Source organism: Phaethon lepturus, unplaced genomic scaffold (genome assembly GCF_000687285.1).
Source record: "Phaethon lepturus isolate BGI_N335 unplaced genomic scaffold, ASM68728v1 scaffold23799, whole genome shotgun sequence".
NCBI classification, from domain to species: Eukaryota; Metazoa; Chordata; class Aves; order Phaethontiformes; family Phaethontidae; genus Phaethon; species Phaethon lepturus.
Window position 1 is genome coordinate 16,522 of NW_010561613.1, and position 11,172 is coordinate 27,693.

The 11,172-nt window shown below is 41.5% G+C and overlaps 1 protein-coding gene across 1 annotated transcript in view; it reads left to right on the top strand.

Moving 5' to 3' along the window:
- DTL (denticleless E3 ubiquitin protein ligase homolog (Drosophila)) overlaps positions 1-4,837 on the top strand; it is a 21,179-nt gene extending 16,342 nt beyond the window's left edge. Inside the window, exons 13-14 of the mRNA XM_010294063.1 lie at positions 2,396-3,258; positions 4,769-4,837. Of these exons, the coding sequence (XP_010292365.1) occupies positions 2,396-3,258; positions 4,769-4,837 (932 nt within the window). The remainder of the gene's footprint in view (positions 1-2,395; positions 3,259-4,768) is intronic.
- The last annotated feature ends 6,335 nt before the right edge of the window (positions 4,838-11,172 follow it).

Sequence of the window (11,172 nt, forward strand, 5' to 3'; positions counted from 1 at the left end):
CACGTGCTGTTAGAATATAGGAGTTATCTGCAGAGACTGATTCAGAGCTGGCAAGCAAAGTACTATTTCAGACCTGCTGGGATGAGATCTAGGTAGTTCCCCACCCATTTATGTGGAACAAATTGTGAGACTGAGGTTGTGGATCGACTGTTGACCTGTATCGTCAAGTGTAGCAAGCACAGCTTCCTTTTTTTGGCAATTATTTTTGCGGTTTCCCGCAAGTGCAACTTATGCACTACTTTCTCTAGGTTTTTGTGTAACCAAATTTCTGGACATGTTGTGACTCTTAAATCTGGAGATTGCTAATATCACTCTAGAAGATTTGTAGCAGGGAAGGTAGGAAACATCCGAAATAACTTGCTCTGCTGTTATGTGGGTCGACTGCAGGTATCTATAGTATTGTACTACATGCAGTGGCAGCATAAATGGAAACGGCTTGGAACTGGCTTAGTAGAAGCCTGAATGATGCATGCAGTCTTACCAAAAATCCTGATCTTCATATTCTTTACCTCAAGTTTGGGGATTTTTCCTCAGGTTTGGGGTTGCTTCTTGCTGTGACACCCATCTAACACTCAGGATAGCTTTTTTCCCCCTATCCAGTGTCTCCACAGTATAACTTTCAGACTGGTTTGGGATTGAGACTGCGCTTACCCAGCTAGTCATGCAATATTTCTGCTGTATGAATTTGTAGATGGTCATTAGAGATCAAAAGCTGTCAAGCTTGCTACTTCTCTTCTACCTCTAGGAGCTTAGATTTTTAAGTGCAAATAATTCCTCAGCTGAGATACTATTGTCTTATAAGTGCTCACTAAAGTAAAGATTAGGAGAACTAATCTTGGCTGTTACTTTCTCCTAGTCCAGATTGAAGCAAGTTGTTATGAAATAGCATATTTTATCAGGAAAGGAGCCTTTAACTCTGGTTTATGTGTTAGAGTAATTTGTAGTGGGATCTGTTAATATGGGATCCTATTTAGTTTTGCTCCGATGCACCAGTAACTGTATTTTGGAAACTAGATAATACAGTAAAAGGGAGGTTTGAAAGAGGCTTAGTACAGTATATAATCAAAGAATCATGTAGATGGTCACTCCACATGTTATTTGTGAGGCAGCCCAGCATCCTAAAGAAAATGTCAGGTTATTCACACTAGACTTCTTGTTGTTTTAGTTAAGTGCTTTATAGTATGGTGCTAATGTTGAGAATTAGGAGTTCACATTAAACCCCCATTATATGGAAAATGTTTAGTGCTCTTGTGCTCAGCAGTGGAAATGCATAGAGTAACTACGGTGCTATCCTATTTAATTGCATCACCACAAGTTAGCTGAATGAGAAAGCAGGCATCTAACAAACCTGCTAACATGTTCTCTGTTGGAGGGGGCCAGAAATTTAAAAAAAAAAAAAAAAAAAAAAAAAAGGCCTCTAATATTGCTGTAGACCAAGATCTTTGCTATGTATGATTCCCACTGTTACCAGTGAGGTCCTTATACCCCTACCTATGACTGCTGTTTTAAGAAGCTGGGTATTCAGAACCTCTTCTTTAAAAGCAGGCGGGTTTACATCTTGTCTAGTGAGCTCAAAAGCCACTGTGAAATATCTGTTTGGGAATCATTTGTTTTAAAGAAATAACTTGCTACAGTGGCAGATTTTATTTTCTTTGGAATTTAAGTCCTTGTTCAGGAGGTGAAAGGTTTCTCACATGTCCCTGGGTGTGGTAAATAACTACCATCTTCACACTAACATAACATCGCAGAAAATCCTCCAGCAAAAAGGCAAGAGAAGGAAAGTATGTCCTTTCCTGTTGTCACTCTTTTTTTTTTCCCCATCTTTAAAATATGCACCTATTACTGCCTGACTAGGAGCATTACCCATACGCTAAGGCATTAGAGAGTAAGGCTTGGTATTGTGATTAGCCATGGGACCTGCTTACAGTACCTTTGTCCCTCCACTAAGTTTTGCAGCCGTTAAAGATGGTAGTGCAGGTGCAGACCAGCCTTGCTCTCAGGCAGCGTCTCAGTACAGAGCTGTCTGCACCGAGCCACTGCAAGGCTTCCAGCAAGGCTAGATAAACTTGGAAGATTCAAGATCTGTTTTGCCTGTCCACCGGTCCCTCAGCTTGTAGCTCATGTAAGAGTGCTCGTTACAGAAGGGATAGACGTCAGACATTACACAAACGTACTGTATTATACTTATGAATATGATACAGGATTTTACATAGGACTTGTACCAGTTTAACCAAAATTAGAGGGATTTATGCAACCTCTTAATTCAAAAGGGTATGTCTGAGAAACAGGGTCAGTGCTGAATGCATCTCCTAGTTGGAAGGGGTGTTTATAAAAGGGCTGTCTTTAATCTGCTGTTCTGTGTGCCTCATAAGACTACTTATTTCTCCCCTGTCAGGGCCACCAGCTAGCCCGCAGAGTACTCCTGCCAAGGCCTTCACAGCGGGCAGCCCGTGCATTTCCTCGCCACGGCTGGCTGCCTGTGCTCCCATTTATTCTGGAGACCTTCCCCTGTCTACAAATACTCTGACGGGCGCTCTCAAAACCCAGACAGCCACAGCCTGCACCCCAGCCAAGCAGAGTGGAGCCAGCCCATGCGCTTCTCCCAAACTGATCCCTTCTTCCAAAATGTCCATTAAACATTGGGTTACAAGGACTCCGTGCTCTTCTCCTCCAGAAGTGGGGAAAAAGGTTCCTTCTCCTAGAAAAGCCCTGGCAGAAGTCACCCAAGGTCTCCTGGAAGCTGCTTGCCCTTCTAAAACCCCACACTCGCAGTTTGAAAAGCGTGCAAAGAGAAGGCTTGACTGCAGCAAGGAGGGCAATGCGGGGCAGAAGTGTCTGCAGGCCTGTAGCTGTGTGACTGAACTGGACCATGCGGCTAAGAAATCCAAGCTGAATTTATGTCACTTGGCTGCAGACCAAAAAGCTTGTGATGAAGGCTCTCTCAGCCTGGCTGACTTGGATAACAACTGCGAAGGCTCCAGCTGCAGCCCAAAAGAGCCTTCCTTTCCTGGAAGCCGTATCAATCCATCAGGCGTTCAAACTGCCCCCCATCTTTTCAGATCTCCATGTGGGAAAGACACTGAGGTAGTAGATAAGGAGAATAGTTCACCTGAAAGAAAAAATTGGTTGTCTGCTCTGGGAGAGAAGCTACGGACTGGCAGAGCTGGCAGCCAGAACACGTCAAAGAGCCCCTCGTCGTCTTGCAGTCCCAGTGCCGAACGACAAGAGGCTGTAGCAGCGGCCACTTCGCCGAAAACTGTAAGTAGGATGGTCAGTGACAGTGGTCATAAAAGAAGTTATCCCTAGCTGCCACTCTCCCCTTGTTCGTTCTCTCCTGCTCAGGCATTCAAAGATTCCTTTGATTATGGCCAAAAGGGATGATTTCTGGCCTAATAAGCCAGATACAGTAATGCTGTTATCTGCTAATCCCCTCCGTGCAAGAAGAGAATTTTTAGGATGGTGATGTCCCTCATTTTAAAGGGACTTAGAGCACACAGGAGCTCAGAGATCCTCGCAGTCGCCAGCTGGATGTTAGAAGGATCTGAAGTATCTGAAATACAGCTCTACTCTGAGGAGCACAATAATGACAGCACCTTTCCTGGCAGCTTTACAATTTATGTGTTCACTGTCACATCTGCCTGTTTATGTTACTGGAAAGCCACTTTAGCATTGGGGAAAGAGCTAAATTCTACTCTAGCCCAGGTAGCAAAAGAATTTGTTACCCATGTTAAAACCATGGAGCTAAATAATGCCTTCAGTTCCTTCAACTGAAAACTAGCAGAAAACAAAGGAATTGTAGAAGAGTCAGAGGGCAGGATTTGACCTACAAAATCCTACTTCTGATGTACGAGAACCCGGGCACAGAGATCATCCTAGGATCTGAATGTTAAGCTTATAAAGCAGCTAAAAAAGTTGCCATGAGGGCATCAGCATTTAACATACAAGCTGAGAAATTATAATTACATTTTTTTAAACAAACCAAACTTGACTCATCTCTGAAACTGGACTCCAAGCCCTACAGTGTCTTTGACTGAGCCTTATTTCAGTAACTGTTAGGTAAATTTTCAATTGTCAAATTTTATTTGTACTCTCAGTTGAATATCTGATGCTGGAAGTTGTTGGCATCATTAAGGCTTATTTTGGTATCTCATTTCTTACCCAATTTCACCTCTTCCAGCACTTCTGTCAGATATGAAGTGGGCAAGCCACCACTCCTTAAGTTATCCATAGCAGCTGAACTCTTCATATTGTGGTTGTACCAAGAAATCTTGGTTATAGGAAACCTACAACTACTTGTGCTTTATGCTGTACATGTTTAAACATGGGACAGAAAGATTTGCCCTGGAGAGAGATTAGTATAAGACAATTACCTTTCCTGCCCAGAATGCTCTTAGTTCAGATTTTGGGATGCTCCTGTGTTGTACTCAAAGCCTGAGGAGGTGCCTGGAATACCAGCAGCATTTGTTGAACTGCTACACCTTGGAAAGCTGCAGCTCTCTCATCTGCTGTGGGGAAGCTGAAACTGCAGCCAGAGTGCTTTTCTTATGGCAGTAAGACAAACCCAGGTTTTAGCCAGTGTTTCCTCTAGGTAGTAAGCCTCTTATCTGTGAGACAAACAGATTATAGTAAAGAACCTTTAATTTACTATCTTACTTGGGAAGCTAAACAAACTGGAGCAATGATGGAGGGGAGATGTTAAGACTCCTGCAGCATATGAACTGTTAATCCAGAAATGTTTCTTGTTAGTTTTGGGTTTTTTTCTTCCTAGGCTGCAACCACTTCAGTTTCCATGAGGAAGATCTGCACATACTTCCATAGAAAGCCACAGAAAGACTGAAGCAGCATGTGGCAGTTGCACCTGATGGATGTTGACACTGTGGTATCAAGACAAGATTTAGCAACGCTGACAACGATGCGCCGGGATTACACAGTTTGTTGTCAGACATTCATTAACTTGATGGTTTATTCTTCTGTTTCTAAAGCTGTTAACAGTTGAAGTCAACTGAGTGTGGAAAATCTGCACAATACTTATTCTTACTGACTTCAGATGATGGAATTTTTTTTTATAAAGAAAAGTGGAGTATTTTTTACACGGCAACTGTTATAGTCCAAAGACAGCAACAGCTCTGCTGTGCATTGTTGACAGGCACATATAGCTTGTCAGTTTATGTTACTAATCTGCCATTGAAACTTCCTCTGCTTAAGAATAACATGTAAACCATTACACCCTCCTGAAAAGCAAGTGTTGGAATGTGTGTAGAGAAGCTTATTGGAAGCAGATCTGAGCCCCTTCGTGTTGAACGGCATTTCTACATTTATTCCTCTAATACTGCAATGACTACCCACTTCCAGCAGGGAAGTTATGAACGTGTTAAGTAAATATAAAAGGCTTTTAAACACCCTGTGTCCATCCAATGGTGATTATAGTCAAAGAAGAGACAAAGTATAATCAAGTATGTAATGCCTGTACTCCTCTTGCCATCCCCTTTCTTCTCCCAGTCTTAAAAACTTCTGTGTTTACTGAATTAGATGGCTCTTGAACCATCAGCACTGCAGACATTTAGGCCAGCAGCTTGTCGCTTCTCTGAAATTAAATACTGGCAAAGTGCATTAGAAAAGTTAGTTTGATCCATCCCAATAGGTGTCCCGTAACAGCCAGTTGCTCGATCACCTCTTACAGATTCAGCCTGTAGCAAAGGCATTAATAACTGCTTATAATATAACTTCCTAACACTTTTGTAATACAGTATCTATAAAATAATAGCTTGTAAATTGGGGGAGGGGCACTTGACATTTTAGAAAGCACTTGACAGAGTTTACATATTAATATTAAATGCCTTGCCATTGTAAGTCGTCACTGATGCTGATAGAACGAGGTCACTGAAATGAGATCACTGTCCTGCTAGCTAATGATACTAACTCCGCAGTCATGCTCTCCCCAGGGGGAGCTACTAGAAGATCATTATCTTACATTGGATCACTTACTCTGTCTCCTGGCATAATAGTTCCTATGAACGTTAAAAAAAACCCAACCAAACAACAAACCTTTGAATCCCTATTAAGTTTTTCTATAGCAAAAGAATTGAGGTATTTGAAGGGGCTGTGATCCAACTAACTCACATTTTCCATCTGAAATTTTCACACCTGCTTTACAGTAGCATTGACTAGTATGGTAGCTGAAAGGGGTTAGAGGAAAACATGCTGGTTTGTATTTTATGTTGTAGATTGTATTTTGCGAGGAAATAAATTACTTGAGAGAAACAGGCTTTTGTGAAAGGTCTCTTACAGCTACAAAGCAAAGTAAATATGTGGTGTTCTTTTTCTAAAAAAGAAAAGTAGTCATCACCAAGTTGCATCTTTTAGCAGGAGCACTCCAGTACCTACAGTGGCCAGAACAACTTTCTCCTGTTTACTGAATTACAGGCCATCACCCCATGAGCTTTGAGGAGATGCCATTAGGCAAATGGGAAAGGTAATGTAGTGCTTCAGGCATTTTTTAATAACTCTTGTTTAAAAAAATTGTATTTTAAAAAAGTGGTTATCTGAATAGATCTAGTCTCTTGAGCAAAATAAGAATATAAAAAATTTGTTAGTTTAATTTTAACCTACTTCTGGATATTGAGGTAGATGGAAGTAGTAGAAACAGAACCTAAAATAAGTAGGTTTGGGATTGAATTCTGTCTTAATTTTAATTATTAGCCCAACTGTGTAGGGTACAACCTGCCTTGCCTACAGCCAGTTTTTCATGCAGGATTTCATGTAGTTTGTAAATAACAGGTTGCAGAATAAGGAGATGTGGACCCTATTGAAGGACATGAGAGTTGTCAGACATTTCAACAATAGGATTTCATGTTCCTCTACTTCTTTCACAATATTTTTCTTCTCCAGAAATGTTCTGCAGCCAAACCATTATCTCCTATATCTTGTAAATGGCTACCTAGAGATGATTTACACTAATGGGTTATCACTTAGATGAATAATATTTGTGTGGGGATGTGAGGTTTTCTCTGTTGAAATAGTACATGTTTAGTGGAACAACTGGTTTTATGGAGCACCAGGCATAATTTCTTTCATCTTAGGCTGATGTCGACGTGGTTCAGAGCCTAGGAAAATTAACTGAAACTTACATTCTTCTATGTCCAGCTGCCTTGACCTTATCATGATAAAATCATGATTGCAAAAGCATAGAAGAATTGCTGATATAAATCATATGTCAAGTGATTAAGGTAACCAGTGCTGTCTTTACCTGAGATGCTTGCTGAACTAAGCATACCTCTGAATTACCTTTCCTTCTGAAGGATTTACAAAAACCCTGTGCTCCATGTTTTATAATCAAATTAAGCCTTTTGAGATATTATTCCCAAATCCTATGTGTGTATGTAAATCCCACCTTATGTATCTTGCAGGTTTTTCCATGCAGATGATATTGCTTACTGATGTCTTGTCTCTGTCCTCAGTGTTTACTCTCTAATTGCCAAGTGGGGTTTGGGAATGACCACGGCAGGTTATGATGGTACTACTTCCAATAGTTATTACTACTGCTTTATTGGAAGTTATGCCTCTCACTCAGCTATGAGCAGTCAACCAGTTTAGTTTAATAGCCGTTTGACAGTGACTTGAGCTAACCTGGCTTGTTAAAACTGAAGAGGCACTCCCAGGATCTGTACAGGTGCATGGTCAGCAAGTCATGGCAAGCATTTTTTCTGGTAACAGCACTGACTTAAGAATCCCTTAGGGAAGCTAACTACAAAGAAAACCAAAAATTTAATTTCCTCAGTTCCCTGACTCAGCAGCTAGTTATACCAAAACCATTAAGGGGACAGAAGTGAGGGTGTGGGGACAGCATTGCCACTGAGGGGTCTGTTCTATCAACTATCTCTTGATGTGTCGAGTTGGTAGCCTCTTGTTGATCAGGGAGCACTAAAGTCTTCCTTTGGCACCGTTGTTTCTGCAGCCATTGACCATGGCTGAAATCTCCTGGATGGTCCATAGTACCTTTGAGTGTCCACACCACCCTGTAAGCTGACCTACAGAGGTTAAAGAAAAACATGCTGTGGTGGCATTGCAAAAATGTTCTAGGTGCTATCTGTATGTGGTTTATAATTTCTTCACAAGTTTTGTTTAGAAATAGATGCTTTCCAGCCAGGGATTTGCCAAAAGCATTTGGTAGCTGGCTAGAGGCGTCACCATATTCAAGGGTTTATGTGTAGTCCATGCATCCAGAATGCCTCTTAAAGAGGTTCCTCAAGGTCAAATATTAAGAGTTTTTCATAGCCAATACTGGTCTGGCAGTAAATGGGAAATAGTGTTCATCTTCAGGTCCATTACAATCAAATTTCATTCTTTCCCACCTGAAGCTGACCGAAACAGTTTTCCAAGTGAGTGGAAATTATCACCTTCTGTTTCTCTACGCAGAAAAACAGAGCCCAATGGTTTGCGTTTTTTCCTCTCTGATTTGTGTATGGCCCAGTCTACAATAAACAAAATAAATACATTCTGCTACTATATAGTGTCCATTTGTCATCCTTCAAAGAACAGCTTTGACCATAACCAAGTTCTTTCCATCTGCACTGCACAAAATGCCAAATATGATGAAGAGCAAGGAAGAGGAGAAAGCAAACATGGAGGAGCTCATACATAATTTCTTTTAAAATAACTTAAGGAGAAACATTTCATGTCAATTTTTTTATAGAAATATGCACAATGATACGAGGAGAGCATGAACCCAGAAGGGCAAAAGCAATATTAGAACCGATGATTACCTTTCATTTTTAAGCCTCAATTTGAATTATATATTTTTTTTAATCAGAATAAGTAACTTTCCATCTTAATTTGCGCATGATGGAAAAATTCCAGGGACTAAAAGTACAGCTAGATTACAACAGGAAGACCCATTACTCTAGGCTTGTGCAACTAGACATAGACTTAAAGACCAGAAAGAATTATGTATAATGAAGTCCAAATATGCTGTTGTAATAATTTCAACATCGTATCTTTAACTCTGTTTAAGCTACAGCAGTTCTTATTTTTGAAGTTGCTCTGTCTTGATTTAAAGGCTTCAAGCGATGACAGGTCCATTACAGTTGTACATAAATTATTCTAGAGGTGAAATACTGTGAAAAGATTCTGACTGACTGACAGTTTGGATTTGTTTAGCTTTGCCTTCACCTGTTAGCTCACATTATTCACTTTTTGGTCTGGGCTGAAGATATTTCTACTACATAGATCTTTTATCCAATATGTAGGAAGCCCAGACCTGAGACTGAGCCACCTCTTGTTCTCCTCTTTCATGAGCTAAATAGATTCTACATACAAAACCCAAAAATATTTCTCACACTTGAGTAAAACAGCGAAGGAAGTACTTCATTCCTTCACATTAAGGTGCCACACGAGTAGTTCCACTTGTAATACCACAGAGCCGCTCTGTGTCTTCCTTCACCTCAAGGATGCAGCTTTATGATTTACTTCTCCCATTCCAAGAAGAATGGCTGAATCAATAGGTAAATTATCTTCCACTTCTGTACCATTAACCATCCACTCTGTACCATGCCTGGATTTTTTTATTTGGGTCATAAATTATGTAACTCCCCGGTTGCCTCGAAAGTGTGCTTTCACATCGTGGTGTTGTGAGCATGGCAGAGGAGGAGATGGAGACAAATCCAAGCAGCAAAGACTAAACTGAACGAGTAGAGCTGATCGTTCTTACATCGACTTACCTATCACTGTGAGAAAGTATCAGTATACTCTTGTTTGGTTGGGGTTCTACCCTTCTAGTTGTAACATCATAATGACAAAAATTTAAGTTTATTGTTCTGTTATTGTTCTGGCAAAAGGTGTTAAGTATCCAAAACCCAGACCAATAATAGTCCATAAGACTGTAAAGCCAGTTCCACTGTGCGCTGCAGCGACAGCAAAGTAGGCTGTGTTGACAGGAGTTCAGCAGATATTGTCGGAGTGTATTGCTGAATTATTCAGTGTCGCCATTATTTTTGTTCTGCCAGTTTTCATGGATTTACTGATGGAGGAAGTGACAGTGTGTATCCTGTGAGATCAAGAGATCCGCTGGATTCTTGAAAACAACATGTGACTGACATAAATGCAACGAGCTCTGATTTGCTTGAATAGACTCGGATTTGCTGCAGCTAGTTGACGGCAAGGTGGTTAGGTGAAAATCAGAAGTGTTGCAACATAAGGCATCAGCTGTTTGTACACATGCAACTGTTTTAAGAAGAAGGACTGGAGTGATAAAGAGAAAGCTGATGCTTGCAGAAGTTAGCAGGGGAAAAAATAATCAACGTAAGAATAAAACTAAAAGAACAAAGTACATTGCATAAGAAATGCAACCAACAGGAGAAATTAATCTTCGGCCAATTGTTACGTACTTAGAAGAGTAAGGCTTGGGAGGCCCATGCTGCGCCTTTGTATCGGACTCCCATCTCTATACTCTAGTTGTTTTCCTCTGCGCAATGGCACAGTTATCCACGCTTGCCGTTCACCCTGATTAAGAGAGGGTGTGAATTTGAAAGCTGTTCCTCATCCTTCCGTGTGTAGGTACTCTTCTTCCCCCTGGTCTGCTTCAACCTAATCCACTCTTGGCAAGAAGTCAGTTTTGCCAGAGCGTTAAGATCAACCAGAGTAAGTTTTTCAGCTGACCAAAGAGAATAAGCCTGGTTTTGCACAGGGTTGTTTGGAAATGGCTAATCTGAAGTACCAGCTCTGCAGTAACTCCACCACGTAGGCGATCCTTCCAGATCTCCTCATGCGAGACGGCTGGGTGAGTGGTATGGCAGAAAACCAAGGAAACTCTCATGCATGCAGGCAGCAGGAAAACTTCTCTGCACAAAAATGAATTTCTTAATTTTCTTGTCTCGGTATCCCCGGCCGTACCAGGTAGAAAAGAGTGACATTGAGAAAGCCTCCAGCGGTGCGTAACACAACCCGTGGTGTGGCTGTTGACATGCTGCTGCCCGTCCGAGGCTGAAGGAACTGCTGCAGCTGCCTGGTGGCAGAGCCCTCGCCTTCCTGTCGAGTGAGAAGGACTTCCGCTCGCTTCCGAATTTGTACAAAATTGTGCTGCTCCACTTTCCCGCCGCACGCAGGCCCACGGTAACGGGGGGTATTTCCCGCAGACGCCGCGTGGCCGGCCCCAGCAGGTCTCTCAGGCTGTGCCTG